This window comes from Struthio camelus, chromosome 3 (assembly GCF_040807025.1).
Source record: "Struthio camelus isolate bStrCam1 chromosome 3, bStrCam1.hap1, whole genome shotgun sequence".
Taxonomy (NCBI): domain Eukaryota; kingdom Metazoa; phylum Chordata; class Aves; order Struthioniformes; family Struthionidae; genus Struthio; species Struthio camelus.
In genome coordinates, this window is record NC_090944.1 from 50001302 (window position 1) to 50024652 (window position 23351).

The 23351-nt window shown below is 43.1% G+C and overlaps 1 protein-coding gene across 2 annotated transcripts in view; it reads right to left on the reverse strand.

The window, feature by feature from the left end:
• GABRR1 (gamma-aminobutyric acid type A receptor subunit rho1) overlaps nt 1-17479 on the reverse strand; it is a 47002-nt gene extending 29523 nt beyond the window's left edge. The window contains exons 1-2 of one of the 2 annotated variants that reach the window (XM_068937753.1): nt 17340-17479; nt 10326-10418 (exon numbers count right to left, since the gene is read on the reverse strand). In XM_068937753.1, the coding sequence (XP_068793854.1) occupies nt 10326-10418; nt 17340-17344 (98 nt within the window). In that variant the 5' untranslated portion in view covers nt 17345-17479. Of the gene's footprint in view, nt 1-10325; nt 10571-17339 lie in introns of those variants that run through there. The other variant, XM_009668357.2, reaches the window with a different exon arrangement.
• Between the last annotated feature and the right edge of the window lie 5872 nt (nt 17480-23351).

Here is a 23351-nt window from a genome sequence, read left to right on the forward strand (position 1 = left end):
GTTGAAGAAAGATCACCCCTTGCTACTGCAGGTGGTTAAATTTATGAAAAGAAATGGAGAGAGTGAGCTAGTTTCTGCATCCAGACTACAAAATCTGAGAAACAGTCGGAGGATGTCGAGAGGATGGGGCCAGACTCTTCTCAACGGTGCCCAGGGGTAGGACGAGAGGTAACAGGTACAAACTGAAACACAGGAAGTTCCCTCTGAACATGAGGAACAACTTCTTTCCTGTGAGGGTGACTGAGCACTAGAACAGGTTGGGCAGAGAGCTTGTGGAATCTCCTTCCTTGGCGATATTCGAAAGCCATCTGGACACAATCCTGAGTAACGTGCTTGAGGTGAGCCTGCTTGAGCAGGGAGGTTGGACTAGATGTTCTCCAGAGGTCCCTTCCAACCTCAACCATTCTGTGATTCCGTGATTCTGTGAGAGCTGATCTACCATCTTATTTTTGAATGATAGAGAAAATTCAACAAGAAGCCTATTTTAATCCAGTATTACTTAAATATAAAGCAATCTTAGAATGCAAAATAAGCTAAGGTGGGAGACATATATATTGTGCACTTCCTTTGTTTTTTATCTGGACATGAGCACAAGCCAAAGAAAAACATTTAAACAAAGCTATACATATTGATTTTTCACAGAAACATAATGCCAGCTGAGATCTTGGTACTGTGCCTGAGGTTGTACAAATAAATGCACAAACAGCCCATATGTGCCAGAAATTGCATCCAGAGGGTTCAAGTTTGTTCAGTTTTGTGTTATATGGATTGAAAGGAAGGGACTGAGGGAGAAGAAGGAGCATTACTGAGGTCTGTTCTGCTGGCTGGAAGAGTAAGCAGGCATGGTGCCAGGAGTGAAGTACGTAAATAGCAGAAATAGATGGATGAAGTGAAGAGCGGCAACTAACCGGGTAATGCAGAAAGCACTGAAATGTTTAATGTCTGCCTTGCTCTTCAAATAAAAGTTGAATTGTGACCAGTTAAATCGTGTCAGCGCAGTGCAGATCAGGGAAAAACATCTTTAGGAGCAGTTAGAAAAATTGGATGCGTTTAAATCAACAGAGCCCGATGACTCTTCCCCAAGAGCACTTAGCATAGCAGCTGATAAAATCTCTGAGCCATTAGCAATTACCTCTGAGAACTTGTCATAGATGGGTGGTGTCCTTGAGAAATGGTGAAGGCAAATACAGAACCTGCACTCAGAAAGGGGACAAAAGAAAGGTCTTCCAGTTTTGATATTTGGAAAGAAACTGGACCAAATTCATGATCCATTTGTAAGCATGCACAAGAAAAACAAGATTTTAAAGATCACTCAGCGTGAATCTTTATAATAATTTATGTCAAACCAGTCTAACATGCTTTTTGACAGTGTAACTGTCTGCCTTAATGTAAGTAGGAGGAAAAGTAGATTTCATTGCTAAGTGGAATATGGTTTAGATGGAACTGTGACAATGACCATGGCTGAAAGACTTTGGTTAGAGTAACTGCCACTACTTTGCTGTCAGGCTGGGAAGACATATTAACCAGGTTTCACAGATTTCATCCTTGACTTGCTACTAGTCAAAATGTTTCACAGTGATGCAAATGCCAGTACTAAAAAACTTGTGAATGACAGCATGCTTGAAGGAGATACAGACACTCTGGAGAGTAGGATTAGAATTCAGAGCAACTTCAGCACATTAGAGAAATGGTCTGGTATCAATAAGATGGACTTCCTCACAGATGGACTGTGAGGGTGACTGAGCACTGGAACAGGTTGCCCAGAGAGGTAGTGGAGTCTCCTTCCCTGGAGATATTCAAAACCCGTCTGGATGTGATCCTGGGCAATATGCTCTAGAGGTCCCTGCTTGAGCAGGGAGGTTGGACTAGATGATCTCCAGAGGTCCCTTCCAACCTAAACGATTCTGTGATTCTGTGACTTCAGCAAAAGAGAATACAAAGAACTACATGGAGTACAGAAAAAGAGTGGTACAAATACAGAATAGGGAATAAATAGCTAATTAGCAGTACTACACTTGTTTTAGTTCCTTCCTTATGGCAGTGAAAACATTCTGTCTTTATAAAAGCAATCAAAAACATCAGCAGTTAAGGAATTTACTTGCAGTACCAAAAATACAGAATTGTAACAATTCCATTCTTTGGGAGAAGTTAAGAAATACCCATATTTGCACAAGACCAGAGATAGATTAAAATAAATGAGCTGGATACTAACAAGTCACCAGGATTTCACCCAGAAGAAAGCCAAATAAGAAACTGTCAAACTATCTTTTAAATTGGCCTTGGTGTCACAGGAATGAAAGGTGAAAACATCACACTGATTTGGAAAATAGCTGCAAATGCAATCCAAGGAGCTACGGACTTCTGCCCTGGACAAATTAGCTACAACTGTAGTAAAAATTACCCAGAGTAGACAACAGATAAATATCGTATATATTGAAGAAGAGTGAGAGAGATTTTGATTTTTTTTGAGGGATGTTATGCCCTATAAATGTAACAGGATTTTCTAACAAAGGTAATGAACATATGGATAGGGTCAACATGACCTTATCTAATCCACGTGACATAGTGTACTTGGATTTCCATAAAGGTGTTGGCAGTTCCTTTCCAAAGGCTTGTAAAGAAACCAAGCTGTCAGAAAAAGAACTCCTCATGCAGAGGATTATAAAATAGAAATTAAAAGGAATAATGGACAGTTTTCATTATGAAGGAAAGATGTCAGTATAGTCCCATGGGAACTATATTGTTCGGTAAGTTTATAAATGATTTTGGAAAAAAGGTTAAGTACTAGGAAACAATATTTTCCGAGGATATATAACTGTTCAAGGTAGTCAAAATTAAAACTGGAGGTGAAGAGTTCCTGCAGGATCTCACGATACCAACCAACGTAAGATAAAATGGCAGCAGAAATTCAACAGACCAGTGCACATTGTTTTACACTTCGTACTTCCACATTTTTTCAATGTACATTCGGAAGCAGCACAAAGATAAATGTAGACCTCTCCATTAGCTGTTACTGTTGAGGAAGGAGGTCTTAGTATCAGTACCATTGTGACTACTTCTTCTTAAACATCAGCTTAACATTCCACAGTGCTCAAAAAGATAAACAGCATGCTAGGTGGTGTTAGGAAAGGAGCAGCAAACCAAATAGAAAACATTTCAATGCTACTAGTAACTCTAAGGCACGCTCACATCTCACCTATCCAATACCCTTACTATAGAAAAACAGAGCAGAGCAAGGGGAGAGAGCCAAGGCTGGTCAGGGATGGAGACTGACTGGCAGACAGACTGAACAGAGCAGGGCTCTTAGATGAGGACGGAGACAACTACAGAGTGATATGATGTAGTTACATAAAACTACACATAACAAGGTGAAGAAATGAAAGGAAATACAGTAACACTGCATATCATAATGCTGTGAAATCCACTCTCATAGAAAGCTGAATGCTAAAAATATGAGTGAGTTTGAAAGGTGGCTAGGCAGTTCATGTTAAAAAAGACCAGCAGAACCATTTTGGATAAGGACCAACCTGTGACTCAGGAGATCCAAAAGCCAGGAAGTGCAGGAGGCAGAAAAGTTGTACCTGAGAAAGGTCTCCCTAGAGGTGCCATTTCTTTTCTGTTCTCTTTACCATAAGATGCTTTTGGAGACAGCACACAGAGCTGGTGCCCCTTTGGCCAGTAGGGATGTGCTTATACTGTGTAATGTAGCATTATAGATGATTAGCAAACTGCAGCCTTCCTTCAGCTCTGTAGCTGAGGTTGCAGCCGAACCGGTACCTGACCACAAAAAAGTAATAGGCTGAGCGTTACAGAGAAAGAAAAGGTGGAGCAACAACTTGGCTACTCTCTTCAGATTTTTCTTGCTGATTTGCCTCTTTGCCAAATGTTGACTTAAGGTGGACGACAGCTAAATTAAAAGAAAAAAAATACACAAGCTGATGAGAAAATAAATGGCCTGGATAGTAGGATAGGAAGGGTAGGATGGATTTGCATATGCATATGGGTCTATGGAGTTGATGGTTCATGCCTTATGGAGCACAAGCAAGACAAAGCCTGTGGCAGAGCTGTTTGTGCAGATGTGTTCCCAGCCGTGCGCAGGGGCAATTCCTCTCTCCCTGAAGATGGACCGCACACAGGCCCTGTGAGAGCCTGCTCTGAGCTATCGGCTCAGCCTTCCACTTATAACAGCATAGTATCCTCAGCATGGCAATCACCAGCCTTAGGAGTGATATCTTAGGTAAAACAATTTAAATGTACTCAGTAGAGAGGAATCTGGCCTGCAGCATTGCTGGGTTTGGCTGGGGTTTTTTTGTTTGTTTTTGTTTTTTTGCTTGCCTACAGGTAGTATTTTAGAGCCTGTTATGTCTCCTTATGCGAGTTTGCAAGCTCATAAAGTTCACTGGAGTAATGGTAGGCTAAAAGACAATATGAAGTTTCTGATCCTAGGCAAGTTACATAGTAGCAACATTGACTGGTGATTTTATCATCAGTGGTATGGTAATTTAATGGTACCTGGTCTATGAACTTCACTACAGAAGTGGAGGTAACCTTTTGACTTGAATCACCTGAATAAAGATAAAAAATTACATGAAGTGTAGGCCCAAAATAAGTTCTAGAAGGGATGAAAGGAAGCTGATGATAATGAGGAAAGCAGAATATATCATTCTTACGGAAGGATCATTTGCAATGGCAATAAAAGCAAAGATAGGCGATTTGTGGTTGGGTTGTAAGAAAAGACACAGGATTTCTGAAGAAAGATGTTATGCAGGATTAAAGTTACTTGAAAGAACAACAGGGATGGAAAGGAAAAAAACAGAGAAATAACAAAGGAACAACGAAGAGTAAGATAATGTATAATAGGATAAAGGATAGGAGCACTGCTGGAGACAAGGAAAGGATTTCTGGCAAGTGGAAGAAGAGGTAAGACAGCCAGTAGCAACAGTTGCCAGAGGAGAGAAGGAAGTTATAGAATAATATTGAGCAAGAAGCAGCAGCAGAAAACCTGGCAGGGAAGCCTGGCTGTGTGACAGGAGAAATAGATGTGGCTGGGGCAAATAAATGAGGTAGATGAAGAGGAGAGCAGAGAAAGTCCTCGGGGAGAGAGAGCAAGATGTAGAAGAGGAGGAAACTTGAATGGGGGAAAGAAAAGGAGAAAAGGAGATGGAGGTGAAAGGAGGAAAGGGAAAAGCAAGTTACCAAGAGAGGACATGGAGACAACTCAGTTGCACTGACCTCAAGCCCATACTGGGTCTCTTACTGCTCTTGTGATACCCAGTGCTGTCAATGCATATGCTGATCTTAAAAAACAGTGGCTTGGGAGCTGTGAGTGCTCAGTGCCCCACTGGATCTGGCTCACTGCTGACAATGCTGCTCATTATGGGCAATGCTTTTATGGGGCTTTTCACAGGCTTATCTTGCACTCTGAAGATCTGCTCTAAAGACAACTTGCATTAGTAAGCCTTCCTCATGCAAATAAAAGTTTTCAGGATCGATCCTCACATTAACATAAAACAAAAGAGCAAAACTCTAGGACTAGAGAAAAAAAATTATGGATTACTGGAAGGTAAAGGAAGAATTCCTCTCAGGGCTCTAGGATGAATTTACAAGGCCAGAGAAGGCATTTGAAGGGTGAAAAGGTACAACCTGCTCAACATGTAGCAGGCAGCTTCAGTGAAGGTACCAGAATAGTCAGACAACATAGCCAGGTACTGATGACCCGATTGTGCAGAAGTCCTATCTGAATTTAACAAAAGCAAGGGAATGTAATTTTAATGTTGCAAAAGTTCAGCAGGATGCTGAGTCTTTGAGAAAGAACTGGGAAGGAACCATGGCCGTAATGAAGCAGGGTAGCTCCCATCTGCTACGAAGAGTGTCACTAATTGTAATAACATCTGAAAGTGTTGTAAAGAGAAAGATCTTTTGCTATGAGAGAGACCTTCTGATAACAATCCAAGGGCTTGTTGTAGAGGATGTCATTCAACTACTCTAAAAGATAGCTGTTATTGGTAGAAACATGGACAGGGAGCACTAGAAGAGCAGAAAATCAGCTGCTATTTGAAGAACAGAGTGAGGTAAAATGATTATAACATGGGCAGAGAATGGTAGGGACATGACTAAAAGCGTGAAGTGAGTCTCTCAGCTAAGATTAAACAAACAAGATCCATAAATCTTGTACAGTGAAACCTCTTCCACTGAGTGTCCTTTGCCTGAATAGTGATTATAATGCTGGCTGGGGAGATTTTAGTGTTAAAAGAGGGGTTTTTTTCCTCTTCACTCGGCTCTAGCCGAACAACCTGGGCTCAGCTCCAGGCTAGTTCTTTTCCTATTGCTCATCTTCTTTTGTAGTAATGATTCTGTAAGTCTAATTAGCAATACAGACTTCGACCTTTTGGTTGGTTGAAAGATTTGTGACCTTTAGACTACCCTTCTGGTGCCCCCTGGGCAGCCTGGTGGCTTTCCAAGAGATGGAACATTTGGGAAAGCAGCAGACAGCCACCTTGCTGATGCCCTGGATCTAAGTTCCTTCCTGTAGGAGTTTTGGCACTGTGGAGTTAGCAGGAGTAGAAAGCTTTGCAAGCCCTGCGTGATCTGCACACAGCTGACTGCAAACTGTGAACGGGTCTACGAGATGTGAAAGGTTTTATTTTTGTACTGCTACGCTTTAAAGTGGGATTCCTTTGAGCTGACTTGTTCTGGAGATTAGCAAAAATCAGAAGCTGATTATTTGACTGTCACATAGACATTTTTCACAATGAACTGCAATATTAGAAGGCTCTGTAGTAAGTCCCATGCATTAAAGCAAGCTACCTTACCACTTTCACTGTGACCGTACGCATGCTCTGACCTACAGTTATTTGCCATTGTCTTGGCACACTTTGCATTGCGTTCCAAAGCCTCATCAGCCTTTAATTCAAGGAATTATTCAGGAAATTTTGCAAAATTTCTGTCATGCCATACCAGCCCCAAATGGCAGTGTTGCGTGTGTGAACTCTGATGGGGAAAATCATGCCTCTCAGCCCATCCTTCTTCAAGGCCATTCTGTTTCATGCTAGAATAGCTACTTTGGGGTACCTGCAGTGCCAAAAACTGTGACAGAATTGGTGTCTGACCCTGCGGACACCATTCACTCCCTCTATCAGCAAGGGTGCAAAGGCTGTGGGGTCAATTAGATTTGGGCAAGTGAACAAGCAAGCCTGGGGGATGAAAACTGCTGAGCAAATGGTGAGTTTTTATTTGAAAGCAGAGTACAGAGCAATTGTGAGTCTTCTTGGAAAAATATAACACTAGTGGAATAGCACTATCAAAAGAAACAAGCTCAATGCCTTTACATTTCCTCCAACAGCTACAGCATGAGCATCAGGAGCAAAGCTGGGCACATCTTTTAAGGAGAGAAGGAAAATAGCAGCACAGCCAAAGCAGCAGCTAACTACAGCAGGTACACGCATCAGTGGTTGACTTCGAGCTGTAGCAGTTGGGCATGCGGATGGTCTTATGCCCCTAAAGGGCTTCTGAAGGCTAGAAAGGCCACAGGTGCAAACTAAGCCAGCCCTGAGCATGCTGCTGTGGTGTGGAGCCAGCCTGGCCACTATGTTTTTCACTTTTCCCCATAGCAGCCCACACAGCTAATGCACATGCAGGCCCCTCTGTACCCCTGAGTGAGCCTTGTGGCTTCTTCAAAAAGTTTTAGCCAAAAGACAGAGGCTTCAGTGAAAGGATGGACTGGACCCTCTCGATTCTTGCCTCAAGCCTTACGGAATAAGAGATAATAGTGCTCAGGGAGGAGTAACACAGGAAGTTGCAGTAACTTCTGCAGAGCGAATATTCAGGACTGAGTCTTGAAGAAAGGGGGAAAAGTGTCAATATCAAAATATTCTGGAGCAATTTTCACTACAAGCTTCTACTTCTGGTTGTCTAGAGGATCCCCCTATATCTATCTTTCTTTCTCCCAAGATTTAATTCTCCAATGGGAAAAGGCAAGACTGAAATGCAAAGGAACCCTGCCTACTTCAAAATTGTCTCATGTGATTAGCATCTCAATGCTGTTTCTACATGCAAAGGTCCTACATATAAAAGCAAAGAGGACTGGCTGTACTTGTAAGATCAAGTGCGCACCTATGTGAGCACTACAGAAATAGTGTGCCCAGTTCTGCTGTTGACTGTGCAAAAGCAATAATGGGATGAGGAAAAGAGGCAGAAGACAGAGTCAAGGGAAGGGATGTTTGGGAAACACCTTACAGTGAGAAATTTAAGAAGCTTAATCTTATGAATATATCTAAGAGAAGATGAAGAAGTGGCTTGATCCATCTACAAACACCTGGCTGAAGAAGAGACAATTTAGCAGAAAATAGGACCAAACAGCTGGAAGCCAAAGTTAAAAAAAACACTTGCCATCCTATTCTGATTTTATCTGTCATTGAAGATAACTGTCAGAAGTACAGTGTACAAACGACATAGAAGACTCTGTTGCTTGTGCTAAGCGGTAAATATGATAGATGACCACAATGGTCCTTAAAAAGTAAAAGGCTGGTGAGATCATTGGCCTGTCTTGGCCTATCACCTCATAGGGTGAAGTGAGCACCAAAGTGGGCACCATGCTGCTAGTGGGCTATACTACCGCTGGGCCCCTCTCTCTCCATCAGCCCTCCTGACCGTAGGTACTGCCCACCACTAAGGCTGAAACAGGCCTGAAATGACCTCCCAGACTAGTGCAGGTGCGCACAGAGGGCAGTGGACCTGGCTCCTCAGGGTAGAGACGCCTTAGAGGCTGCCTGACAGGGTCGTCTTCCTTCACAGGAGTGGCTCTGAGCCATTGAATAAGTATTTTTTTTTTCCATTTTTGCATATTCTTAACACTTACTTCTGCTATGATTTGTTATATTGCTACTTAATTGCACCAACACTTTAAAGTGTTTAAGCAGGAGGAATTTGTGTTAAAGATCCTAGATGAGAAAATGGTTGTATGTATGGGTTTTTTTTGTACTGGAAACTTTTCAGTTTGAGTTGTAATGCCTGCTCCTCACCCTTTGCTACAGCCAGCATGTCACCTCCGCTGCCACTCTCATGAAACCTTCAGTGAAAATAAAAGTTTCGTGGCTGTCTTGCAACAGTACTCTCTGTGGTAACGTATCCCCTGGGGGCTGATCATGAATAGAGCAATTGCATCCATTTTGCCAGTTATACCTCCACTAAGGTGTCATCATTGCCGAAGCCATTTCATACATACAAGATGGCTCATGGATCCCCAAGGGCTAACCGTGACACTGCAATTGCTCTATAATATAGTCCTGTCTTGCTTTTCTTAAGCAATAGGTGCAAGGGGCTACTGGAAAATAGATATGCACCATGCTTTCCTCCATTCCACCTTTTGATCATTTTTCCTGAAAGCAAATACTCCTGCGTCTCTATTGCAGTGCACTTTACAGTGTTAATATTGATATGAGTCATTAAAGAACACAAAGAGTGACTATAGCAAAGCAGAAACTAGAGTTTCAGTCTGTGACTAGCAGAAGTAAGTAGAGATTTATTATTTAAACAGTGATTCCATATAAATACACCAGCTATGTCCTCCCAAAAGAAAAAGATTTTTCCTCCAGATATACCTTTGTGATGTCCCTGAATTTAAAAATCCTTATGCAAAATTCTAAATATTCTCCAAATAGAATATGAGTAATCAAAACTCAACCTGAAACAGTTCCTGTAGCAGAAAACCTTTCTCAAATCAAAATCTCCTAAAGTGGCTGCCTGCAGGATAGTGGGAGGAAAATTTTCACATAGCCTTTTTGAGAGTCAGAGAGAGAGAGGGAAGGGAAGTATGGACTGAATATTTGATCTCCGTTTAATACTGAATGCCCTTTTTCTGTTCCCTCTGCTAACTGACTTGAAGTTTGCAGAAAGCCTGACATTCTTCCCATCAAAAGCACTATAAAACAATCAGTATGGGAATAAGAAAACAAATTCTGAATTTCTTCGTATCAGATCCCCAATCAATCTCAGTCAATACAACAACCCTTACTGACTTAAGCTTCCTGCCCACTCTCATGTAAATACTCCATCACGATTTAACCACAATAAATACAAGCCAGTGCTTCCTTTTTGCCCCATTCCAAACTTTGAATTGAATCACAAACCCAGATTTTTGGGGACAAATGGTTTTCACTGTAAAAAAATGCATTAATACTTATTCACTGGCAAAAACAGCAAAAGAAAATATTTTAGAGCACAATCTCCACATGCAAACTCCAGCTTTCTCTTAGACATTATATGTTAACTTGAAACATTACATTTGTCCAAATTGCAGAAACCTGATTATAAAAAATGAGACTCACCTGCCTTTCTTGTATACTTCATGTATTTCTTTTCCTTGTCGGTGGGCTCTGCATTCAGTGCACAAAAGCCATCCCCACAACAGCAAGAAGATGCTAAAATGCATTTTATGGACAGTCAACATGATACTTTAAGGTTCTGTATCCAGAGATAGTCCGTATAGGAAGAAGAAAACCAAAACGTAGATTCTGTTTCTCTTTTTAAGACATTATTGGTCTGAACGTTTTTGGAAGGATGTTTACTCATACAAAAAATCATCCTGCAGTATTTAATCTGGACAGTGGGGAAAGCAATTTCCACTAAACCTATAAATCCCTCTACGTCAGATGGCAGGGATTTTCTAGCAGTGTTGAATTCATGTATTCTCAGAGAACAATTATTTTTTGTCCAAACAGGCTATTTTATAAATTAGTTTAAACTGAACCCTTTTCAAGTACCTGTGGAAAACGGCCTATATGTATGTTTCTGTCTGGTTAACCAAAGTAGTGTAGTTGGTCAGACTCGTGTCATAAGTAGTGCTTTAATCACTGAAATTATCTATATAGTAGTGGCACGTGTCATAGGTACTCCAATACATTGAAAAGTGTTAACAAGCATGTATCCGCTTCCACCAAAGAGTCATCATTCCTCTTTAGCTCTACAGCATAGTATTTTGATCTTCTGTATTTTTCTACATTACTTTAATATGCAGTGATCCTGTGGCTGGAGTGCCTGGTGCTTTCAAGACTTGTGTCACGTACCTCCCTGCTCTACCGCACAGCTTGGGTGTGCACAGGGTCTATGGAAAGCAGCCAGGAGGGCAGGGGGAGGGCATGGAGGGATGAGAGAAAGGAGAGCGTGGGGAGACATTCATCCTCTCTGCATACGCCTGTCTAGAAGAGATCCTACCAAAGCAGAGTAGCATATGGCAGAGCCACAGGCTCTTTTTGGGAAAGGCCTTTCTGAAGGCCCTGGGGAGCGGATCTCTACTTGGTCCAGACTGCCTCAGCTTTATTGACTTCAGTGAGCATTAGCGCTGCCCCAAGAGCCACAGAAACAACACATCAAGGGTTATTGAGATTTCATTCCATCTTCCAAGATCCAGCTTAGTGATTAGCTGGGCTAAAACATTTCCAGCGGAAAGTCATGCAGGCTTCAGGAGATGGCGAAAGCCTCAAGAAATGCCAAATCAGTCACCTGCAATTTGTTCCGATGGTTAATCTCTATTGCTGCTTAAACAAGCTCTACTGATCTTAGCTTTTAAAATTATTTGCTTTCATTGTCCATTGATTCACATCTCCTCCTCAATAAGGATAAAAAATACCTTAATAACCGGTTTTTCCCTCTGCGACGATAGATGCATAAACTCAAACCAAATCTCTTCTCAAACTTCTTTGCAATAGTCTATATAAAGTTTTATGAAGGTTTCCATCAAAAGGAATTTCTTCTTCTCTTTGGAGTAGATTTTTGCAACTTTGTATACATCCTTAAAAACTGCTGATTCCTTGCTTATGCACCACTTTGCTTCCTGGGAGCAATGGGGATTGACAAGCAATGGATAAAGATGAATTAACTTAGCTTTCCAGTAAAAGCTGGTAGTCCCCTGTTACATATGAGAGATCAGAAACCTTCATCCTCTGATTAATAGAGGGAATTTAATAAGAGAAGATATTGAGAAGCCCAAAGAACATGTTCAATTCCTTTGGTTGTTTTGCATCATTTTTCACAGAAAAGTTCGGAGATGGGCAATTCATAGAAAAATTCTGGAACAAATCATCGGATGAGTCCCGGAAGAAAACAACTGCATAAGGAATAGATAGTGTGGATGCATCAAGGACAAACATGCTGAAAAAAATTAATTGCCTTCCATGACAGGTTTAGTATCTTGGGGAGAGGCAGTATATTTAGATAAGCTTTTAACTCCATCTCACACAATGTTCTCGTAAGCAAGCCAGGGAAGCATGGTCTTGATGAAACGTACATAGGGTGGATGTAAGCCTTTGATAGGTTTAGCTTTGTTTATCTAGCTGTACCTCAGGAGCAGTTATCAGTGACTCACTGTCAGCGTGCAAGAACATATCATGCTTCGCAAATGACGTACAAGGAAGCTGTGAACAAGCTGGATGCTTAGCTCAAAGAGAAAATTTGGCAAGGGTAGAAATGGCACAGTATCTGCCTTCAGATATGCAAAAGTTATTGCAAAGAGAAAAATACTCTGTCTCGAACGACCATAGCACAGAGAACAAAGAGTAAGACGCTGAAAGATTTGTAAGGGAAAAGTGAGATTGGGTATTAGACGCTAGGAAAACTTTCTAACAGTAAGGATAGCAACAGAAGCATGAATATAGATCATGTGGGAGGGTTTGCACTTGCCATCACTAGAAGTCATTAAGACAGGTATAGTTGATCCTGACTTAGAAAAAAGGGCCAGACTAAATTACTTCTTGGAGTCCCTTCCAGCATTATTTCTTTATGATTTTCCTAGAAGAAAAATGATAGGAAGTTGGTATCTTAAAATTAGAACAAAGGTGAAAAATTCAGACATCAAGGGAAAAGAGAGCAGATGGCTATGTGACTGATAAAAGAGAAAAGAAAGAAAATTATTTTTAAATATTGCCCTCAAATTCTGCTCAATCTTGAGCTTATCAGTAGGCGAAGGGTTAATTTTGCCTGCTTCCTCCATGAGGGGCATAAAACTACAACTAGAGATTAAAAGATATAGCACTATTTTCATTCAGTAGATAGAAAGCCCTGTGGATACTGAACAAGAACAGAATGAGTAATTTGCAATGAACAGCATATTCCACAAATTCATCTGATTTTACAGCTTGTAGACTAGTTGTGAGTAGATTGCAATTTCCTCAGATTGCTGTGTTATTTAAGCTTATGGACTGACATATTTTTGTTTTGGTTTGGTTTCTAGGAATTCATGACAAAATATGGTAAATTTGAACCACTGTTTAGTTCAACTTGGATTGATAATCTCATGGCATTTTTTCCTGTTCACTCATCAAATGAGTGGTCATAAATCTGAAATTAAACACACCACCTGCATTCCAGATCCCACATTAGTAAGAATGGAAGCACCTACATCCCACCCACATCTAACAACATTCACTGGAAGAACTCAGAGCAAATTTTAAAATATGGTTGAAAGTTACAGTTCCCTTGAGTCTGATAACTATACGACCAATTCTCCAGAGAGGCGACAGTCATCAGAGAGTGAAATGGTTGTGCCAGATCCCTCACAGTCAGTCAGTAGCTGATCCAGAAACAGATCAAGAAGACTACAGACACAAATTGCTCAACCGAGCAGTTTTGAGCTTCACAATAGGAAAGGCCATTTATTTCCTTTTTAAGGCTGAAGTTGTCTTTCTTCGAATGTTTTTATGCTTCAAGTCCGATACTGTGCTTATCTGGGTTGCAGTGGGAGCTGAATACAAATGATAATCCACTAAAAAGAAAAACATTTTAGGCAGCTGAAACAAATGAAAACTCAACATGAAAGGTAAAAATGTAGAGCTCTTACTCAAATAGAAATGAATATGTTTTGAATCTTTATAGTAGGTTCCCAGCTACCTGGTTGCTCAGCCAGTCTATTTATAAGTAGACCATCTTCAAAATGAGAGCATAGTCAGAACAAAAAAATTGAAGGTTTTTATGTTTTCTTCTTTGTCTGTTTGGTTTTTTGCCTTTAAGTCAGCTGCACCGTGAGATCCTGATCTTGTCAGAAGTAGAACTCTTGTTTGGAGAATGGTCCTACAAGCCACCAGCAGCCTTAAGGAAGCAGAAGTACTCTCGGTGCCCAAGAAGCAAGGCACAATGCAATTTGTCTGCCACAGTGTTAACTCTAGTCAAATGAACCTGGCTTTCTCTTGCTCAGTTAATTACTCAGACCTTTAAATATCGCAGTAATACACAGTATTCATAGTGTAAATATACCTGGAGACTGCAGCAGTGTGTACATAAAGACCCAGCCGTGTGTACATTTTCTGTCCTCTTCCTATTGAGGGTCAGCCTTTATCTAAAAGCTTTTAATGCAAACAAAGACGAATGTGTCTCTGCATCTGCGCTGTGACTTAAGTTTGCAATAGCTGGAGGAGGACAAGGGTACCTGTCTGATTGATAAAATACTATCTGACCTCTGGAAAGTTATTTACCCTATGCAGCTCTTTTTCCTTCAGAAATAGCCCTCTGTGTCTCCAGGGCACACTGTCAGAGTACTCGCTTTTTACTCCGTTAGTGCATTCATTCGGGTTGTTGTCGGAGACTTTTAAAATTGGGGTTAATATAGAGTTAGTAGGGTTTCTGAATCTTGTGACCCTTTTTAACAGGTGTGCTTACATCCTTCGGGGTGTTCATAGCCCTCAACACGCTATGTGTAAGTAAATATGTCAGCTGGATACTTCATATTTTTTGTTTACAGAACCCTCTCCAAAGACGGTATTAACGCAGACGCTACATAAAATTTGAACAACCTGGGGATGAGTGGCAAATTCCCTGAATTTCACTGTGGTGGTGTCAGCAGTGCTGGTGACTGTTCATAACATTTGCAGCTCTGTTCTTTACCTGCCTTAAAATCAAACTCTGCAAGGAGCTGAGCGGACAGAGCGAAGCGTGGAAACATCCATTTGCACTGCCTTGATTAAAACTAAAGGAGTCTAGGCAGAAGGGGAAAGACTATTTCCTCTGCAGGCACAAGAAGCAAATACAAATACAGATTCTCGGATCCGTAACCCAGGGTGCCATGTTTATGGGAGACCAAGAGCTGCTGGGAAAGGGAAAGGGGGAATGTCCTAACAGGAAGATTTTACTTTCCAGTGTTAAAAGTCAGCGTACGAACTGGCATAAGTGTGCACCCGCATGGGAATCATGTCACTTCATACTGGCCAAGGAGTTCCCCCCCTCCCAGGTAGCTTTTGCACTTTATTATTCTATTTGCCTTTATGCCTGTGCTCTCCTCTGGTCTCTCTTTCAGCCCTTGCTTACAGCACCACATCAGAGCAGGCCTGCACGATCTCTGTGGCAAACACTGGGATTTCCCCTGTGAGTGAGCAGGACGTCGCTACACCTCAGGAAACCACAAGCAAAAATGAATTAGATTGCTATTCAATGTGAATGGCAGAGGGAAAGAAATGCCAAAGAATGTATAAACCCAAGCCTTCTTATCACAGAATAAAAACCAAATAGAGGCAAGGCACAGTACATGTCCCCCTAAGCCGCTATAAATCCCTAAATGGATTGTACACTGTATAAAAGGAAGGGGAAATAGGCCAAGCCTGCAGTGGGCAGGAAGCTGAAAGGCTGCAGCTAACAATGTGCTTCGGTGAATTGCAGTGCTTCAGGACTAATGCATTTGGATGCTATTCCCCGCTGCTTAAATGAATAACAATGCTACAGCACCACAACGAGGCAAGTCTTTAATACCGCTCTGGCTTTCATTAGAGCTCCTTGCTCAGTGATGTCTTTGTCCCTTGAATGCGTCTTTTCTCCGTACATGATGTGTCGCTGTGCCCAGGGAGACCTATCTGAGTCTGCAAGTGTCTTTTGGTAGACTTACGCTCTGTCTGAGAGATTATGTGCATTGTGTCCTGAGCCGTGTCCTTTTGCTTCAGCCCGTTCGGTGATTTCCCAGCATTGTGTTAGCTGCACTAGGCAGCTTTGTGTGCACTCGGCAGCAAGGCACCAGCCCTTTTGCACCGAGGCTCTGCTACCAAAACTGGAAAAGAATACAACTACTCTTAACAGTTTTAAGAGGGTTAAAATATTGAAATGTGCACACGTTAGTGCATATTGCAACCCACTGGGAAGTATTTTTGTCTGCTAGTAGCAGGTGTACTGGAGGAGGCAGATGTGGGATGCTACGGGTGTTAAGGACTCCCCTGACGCTCCCCATATGTCCTAATCCACTGAGACACAATACACTCGTTTGCCAGGAGGCACTGCTCCTTCAAGGGTGTGAGTTTAGCTGGAAGATCTGGAACTAAAAGGGATCAGAGCGTTCACAAGGAGTTGAAATTGTACTCTGCACATCCTGGCTAGGCACTAATTCTGCTCTGTCTACGAGATTCTGTTCTTCATCTCTCCTACTGAGCCCACTCCATTCCCCTTTTTTGCAGTATGCACATTTCCAGCCTAAAAGGGTCTCTCAGTTTTCTCTTCTCTTCTCAACGGCCCCAGTGGGGAGTTTCATCAGTAGTATGCCAAATGCCCCTGTCTGCCCACTGAGGAAAAATTCAAAATGCTTTTAACAAGACGGTGACAAAATGGAGCAAAAGAGAAGGGTCAGCTATTCCTGCAACACGGACCCAGGAAACCTGACAGGGCCCTCTGAAGGCAAAAGATGATGCAGGTATAAATAACAGTTACAGAATTGTCAATAGTAATTCAGAGAAGGTTGTGCTTTGTAAGACGGTTGTTCTGCCAATATTTAGAGGGGAATTAAATGAACAACTGGAGTAATTACAGCCCTGTCAGCCTGACACTGATCCCAGGCAAAATATTGGAGTGGCTGATATGACACTCAGTAAATAGTCAGAGGGCAATTTAACTAATGCCATTAGTATATCTTTAAAGAAAATAGTTCTTTCCAAGCTAATCCTTTTTTGATTAATTTAAAATATGTTTACGAGAGGAAATGAAGCTATGTCATGTAAGGCATTATGCCTTCTGTAAAGCATTTGGTATTGCAACACGTGGCATTCTGATTAAGTAGCTACAACAATACAATATCAAGATAAAATAATGAAAATATTTAAAAACTGGATAGTAAATACATCTCAGATTTGACTGTAAATCGTAAAGCTTCATCAGAAGAATACGTTTTCCAGCATATTTCCAAGAACATAGCTCCCCAAAGAGATGGGCTCTTTTTCCTGTTCTGTTCTTGCCAATGAGGAAGAATAAAACAGAAGCTGCTTCCTGATTAAGCCTACAGTGACATAAAGTAGATCAAGAAAGCCAAGAGATCACTGACAAGGAGCAAATGGAATAACATAGGGAAAGGTCCAGAAACTAGTAGCGTCATTTGAATTTACCTCATACCACACACGGTCTGCAGAAGAGGGCGGCTGCATGATGAAGCTTATCTGACCTCTCAGTGGACCTCAAAACGGTGTGAATGGCAAGCGGTACTTGATGAAACACAGCAGGTGGCAAAGCCGTATGGCGTAGCAACCCTAACCGGACTGGCTGGCAGGGTCTGTTCCCACTTATGGGCAGACCTGTCCAGTCATGGGTGATGTGTGCAGCCCTATCCCCTCTGGGTATTCCAGCGGTGTGGGACTTGTGGTGTTGGGCAGGTTGTTCAGCACTAGGAGGCGCCCGCTTCCCTGGCTTAGTTTCTTTTTCCTCTCTAAGTGTTATTCCCTGGGCCTCCATGCTGAGATATCTCAGGGACTGATTTGAGTCATGACTCAACGACTCATGACTATTAATCCTGTTATTTCCCAGACCACATGGCCAGAAGCTGCCGTCAAGTCTTAGTGGTGTCACAGATTCGTATTTTGAATAGAGCTTTTATTAATTTCAGTCTTCACATCATTTACAATTTTTTAATGGTGGAATTTTGACATTTCTTTTGCAGTGCAAATTGTAATTTATCCGTTAAGAATTTTTTGAAGTATTTGAGAAGCTCTTTTCACATCAATGTCATAAAACAACAGGGTTTGGACATGAGACTATTAACCTCGGTATCTGGTTCCTTGCTCTTTCAAGAGATGGTTTTGAGAGCCAGACTTTTTATTAACACAGCCACCGTCTAAAGCTGATATATTTATCCCATGTTACGGTTTTAATTTCTCCCGTTGGTTTGCTAGGGTATTTGAACCTTTATACAAGTATAAACTGACCTGTAAGAGGACGTTTGATGTTTGCATTTCTTTTCTGACCAGCATACAATGAAGAAAATGCTTATTTGCCTTTATGAGCTACTAAAAAAATCTTGACAACACTTTCTGCCCTTACACCTGGGAGACCAAAATTAGATAGGGTTTCTCAGGGCCCTGGTACAGTTTAATTTTGGATACCTCCGGGGATGAAGTTTCCATCGCCACTCCAGGCAGCTTTTTCCTTGTATCTAGTAGGAATTTCCCTTTCTATAACTTGTGCCTGTTGCATCTTGCCCTTTTGCCAAGTATCTCTGAGAAGAGTTTGGCCACATCTTCCCCTACAGCCACTCATTAGGTAGATGAAGACAGCAAGTAGACCCCCCCCCCCATCACCTTCTCTTGTTGCGGCCGCACAGTCCCAGTTTCTCTTACACCCAGCCACCGCACCTGCATCATGCCAGCTCACCTCATGGCCCACAGGCCAAACAGCATTTATCTCCTGGCCTCGAAGCCAGAACTTCTCTTCCTGAGAGACCTCCAGTCCAGGAGCAATTTCCTTTTTAACCAACAACTTTTTTCTTTTTTCTTTTTTTGTTTTTTGATAACTCAGATAGATAAACAGGTTCGTCCCTGTTAGAAAGCATAAAAGCCTCTTGTAGGTGCTGTCATCCTTGTTATACAAAGCAGGGCTTTCTGCATTGACCTGGGAGCAATGATTCAGCAGGGGATAGCTAGCTCAGCAAGGACAGAGAGGCCTTGACCTGCTGCAGGTAGAAGCTTTATAGAAAAAATAAAATGCCAGATGTTGACAAGGAAGAGCCTGCAGCATTGGGATTGTAACATGGCAGATGAGCTGTGTTACAGAAAAAGCCAGCTTTTTTTTTTTTACTTACCCACATGGTTTCACCATTGTTTCTTATTTTTCCCTTCCAAACCGGGTCGATGCCAGTTATATGAATCTGTGCACGTCCCACTAAAATAGTCAGCTGCTGAAGCCATTCAAAAGAGCCACTGAACCGTATGAGGCTCAGCATCGGGGAATCAGGGGGAACAGAAAAGGTCTGTCGGAAAGGTCTCAGCAGCTCACTGAGCGAGGGGAATAGACAGAAGAAGGAGCGTTTTTCTTACATTGCTCTAGTTCCAGATAAAACAGAGAGAACTGAACGTATGCCTTTTCACAAGCACACTAGAGTAGAGTTTAAAGCATATTAAATACACCCTTAAGAGAGGAAAGACCTCAACTAAATGGCAAACCTAATTAGTAAGTTTTTTGCTATGCATTTTGGGTTCTTGTATTCTTACTTTCTCCACGTTTATTACCCTCTCGCAGTTAGCATCTTACCTTTTCAATTCAACCTATTGTTCTCATTTCATTGCACCTTCAAGCCAACATACCCCGAAGTGAATGAGCAGCAGCAGCAGCAGCAGCAGCAGGACATCTGCTTTGTGTGGCTGGGCCAGCGCTGATTGCCCCAACTGCAGCAGCGAGTTACCACTTGTCCCCAAGGAAGCGCGCCTGTACCCCGGCCGGCCCGTCTTCTGCCACCACTGTTGTCCACCTGCTGCTTGGCTTCTGTCTGGGATGAGCCTGGTGAGATCTTTGGTGACTAGATAGGATGGGAGATAAGCCTTACACCCACACAGTGGAGCCTTTCAGCAGAAGTTTCTGACTGCTTCTGTAGTTGCAACCAGAGAAATGGGAACATTTGCAATTTTCACCTCTGCTGAGGTAGGAGGACATAAAGGAGAAGGAAAGGAAAGGGGAAAAGTGAGATATTTATCGCTGTTCAGTCCGTTTTGCTTGTGCTTTTACTTTTGGAACCCTGGGTCGGTACTTTTTGTTGCTGGAGCCTGGCGGGCTCTGCAACTGGCCGTGCACTGGGAAACGAAGCCGGCCCAGGCCTGTTCTCTGACCTTCAGAGCAAACCTTTTCCCCTTGCTAAGATGGAGCTGATGGTCATTTTGGCACTTTTAACAGCCGGCGGCACCCAACCTGTCAGATGGCAAAGGAGAACTTCAGCTCAGGCACCGGCTTTCAGCCTCAGCAGTCATGTCTTGCAAAAACTCAACAAGACTCCCCTCTGGATTGAATAACAACGCTTCAGAAAAATGCGCTGACTGCTCTGTTGCTGAAAGGGAAAAATCAAAAAAGAAAGTCTTGCGCAAAGTGTCCCACTTCAGGAATGATGACGTGGTCTGGTTCGGATGCCTGCATTCAGGGAAATTCAGGCTAGGGCAGGCGGGCAGCGGCGCAGGCAAGCAGCTGTGCAGGCAGCAGTGCAGGCAGGCGGGCAGCAGTCAGGCCAAGAGGCTGCCAAGAGGCAGCAATGCAGACCATGGTGCAGGCAGGGCTGCAGCAGGGCAGGCAGGCAGGCAGCGATGCAGACCATGGTGCAGGCAGGGCTGCAGGCAGGCAGGGATGCAGGCAGGCGTGCAGGCAGGCAAGCCACAGTGCAAGTGGGCCACGGCGCGGGCAGCGGTGCAGGCAGGCTCCCACCTGCTGGAGACAGGCAGCTCTGCAGCCCCTTTCCCAGGCTGCCCACTAAGGGGGTTCCCAGCCAGCTGGGGCCTGGCTGGGCATCGCCAGGCTGCCCAGCCCCAGCTGCACCCTCCGTGGGGCCGGGAGAGGCCAGGGAGGAGCTGGAGGGTGATTTGGAAGCAGCTCAGGTGAAGCAGGCCCGGCGTGGCCGCGTGTTGGCTGCCCTGGGCAACCCGTGGCAGGAGTGGACAAGGGAAAGGGGCAGATAAGCAATGCAAACCTCCCTCCCGAGGGAGGGGGGAGAGCGTTTTTTTCATACAAAAACGTGACCAAGAGACCCTTCTTTAGCAGATATGTGGCTTAAGATGTTCTCTCGCCTGTGAGTTGGCATGTTAGGGGAATTAACCTCAGCATGAAAGAGCGAATGTAACCTGATGCGTATTTGCATCTAGACAGAAACAACACCTTTGGGGTACCCTCTGCGAAAGGAGAGGATAGGAAAGGTCCCTCGAGGCCCATAAAATTGCCCAGTGTGGGGCAATGAGGAAAAAATTCAGGTTACTACAGTCCCCACCAGCCCTAACACGTGGATAAACAGACTTCCGAGCAGCCAGCCTAGCAGCTTCCACGTGTGCTAAAATTCACAAAAAGCTATGAAAAAAAAAAAAATCGAACCTTTCTTCCCTCCCCCTCACCAAAAGGCATCACACCTTACAGAAAGCTGCTTAACATTAGTGTTTTTGTTTATGGCTTTGGTGTGAACGGGGCTTTTCACCGACCTTTTTCAAATTTGAAAATGGGCTCTGATTTCTTAGGTCCTCTCCTTCCCCTCACCCAAGCAAAAGTGAATTTGTTGTTGAAGGTTTGATACTAATAGCATTAGATTGCTATATCTTTAAAGGAAAATAACGTTAATTACTTCAGAGAGAAACCCAGAGCAGACCTGTCTAATAGAAGAGGAGACAGTGGTTTGAGATGCTCTGGGCAGGGACCCAAAATGCAGACTACGGGCCTATATAGTTACAGGCTTACGGCTTTGCAGCGCGGCACGCTGATGTCAGCCCAGGGATAGTCAGGAACAGCATAAATCTCTTCAGGAAATTCAGCCCTTGGCAAGCAGGAATAGGAAGGCTGAGTTTTGTGCTGAATATGCAAAGCATAACATATTTGGGAAAGCAACATGCCTTTGCCAGAAAAAGACTATTCTAAGATAGGACTTTTGTTTTGATTTTAATGAGAGACTTGAATTTCCGTGACCAGAAATGGAACTATAATATGATTACACTCTTGCATGGAATACAAAACTGGAATCACCGTAGAAAATTAAATTGTCGGGCTTATTTTTTCAAATATGTGGTATTGCAAAGTGTGGCAAAGAGTCTTGGGATGCGCTTTCACTGTTTTATTGGGTGCACGCACCCCTGTGAGTGAATGCTGCCTTACCAAGAGGCTCTGCCCCTTTCCGCGTACGGTTTGTGAGAACGCAGAGGGAGATGTGCTTCGTTCTGGGCTCCCGAAAGGACAAACCGAGGCCTCCCTGTATACAGTGGAGCCGAGGTAGGAACACCATATTTCTAGCAGAGAAAAAAGCGGTGGTAGACAAACATATGAGAGCGCTGTGCTGAGCAGGGAGATGTCGAAAAACCGCCCCATGCGTCTGTGATGCCCCAGCCCGTGGACGCTCATCAGTTTGGCCACATGTGATTTCCTGCATCACCACCTGTGGAGGAGCCCTGAGAAGGCTGCATTTCTCAGCGATTTCACCTAAGGAGAGCAAAAAGCCCCAGACACGCAGAATCTTCTCCCACTCTCCACGAAAACGACTTCAGCAAACCTTGCATTTTTGTTTCTCTCTTTCCCTTCTCTTCCTTGGTTCTTAGCTTCTTATAATAGCACGACTGAGCAAGGAAGTGAAACAAAAACAGAAAAACTACAAAGTACACATTTCTAAAACGGAGCATTTTGAGACAGAAATCGTGGGATTTTTTTTAACTTGATTCTTTCCAAACGCCGAAATCAGGAACATATCGGCATTTCTTTGACATATTGTCTGTTCTTTTTTGTCTTCCTCTAGTCCCAGAACAAATAAAAAGATGATAGTTATTAACACACAGGTGATTTTTGTGTATGGCTTCTGCAGCTGCATCCAGAAGCTCGTGTCTCCATCTGACATCCACTACGTTGTCCAGTGTGGCAGAGGCAGAAAGGCAATTACCAGCCTCCTGCCTTGCATCCCTTTACCAGTAACTCTTTTCCAGGCCAGACAAAGTATTAGAAAACATAAAAAGAGCAGTTCAGCATTTCTGAGAGATGACTGAGGTGATCTAACAGCCATATTCCATCTCTGATGTCAAGAGTCAAAGCCTTTCATCTCATTACTCTGTTTTACTGCAGCAAAATTTTCTAATAGCTGTGAATGCGGCCTGCGATTCCTGTTGCAGCACAGGTAGCCTCAGCCATGAGCAAAAAGAGGTTGGGTTTGGCAATGTGATGAGAAAACGCGTGGCCCGGGGACCTCTATCGGCCGCAGGCCCCTTTCAGGTCCTGATAATGCAAGTAACTGGCAAAAACTGGAATGAATTGCTTGAGCGGAGATTTGTAGAAACACGAGGCTCCTGCGGGGATTAAATTCAGAGTTAGCAACCTCTGGGCGTCCTCATGGCATCTACCGGTGATGGGGCCTGCACACCCCGTCTCGTTTGCCATTTGTAGCCCTTTACATTCACAGAACTTACTTTGTT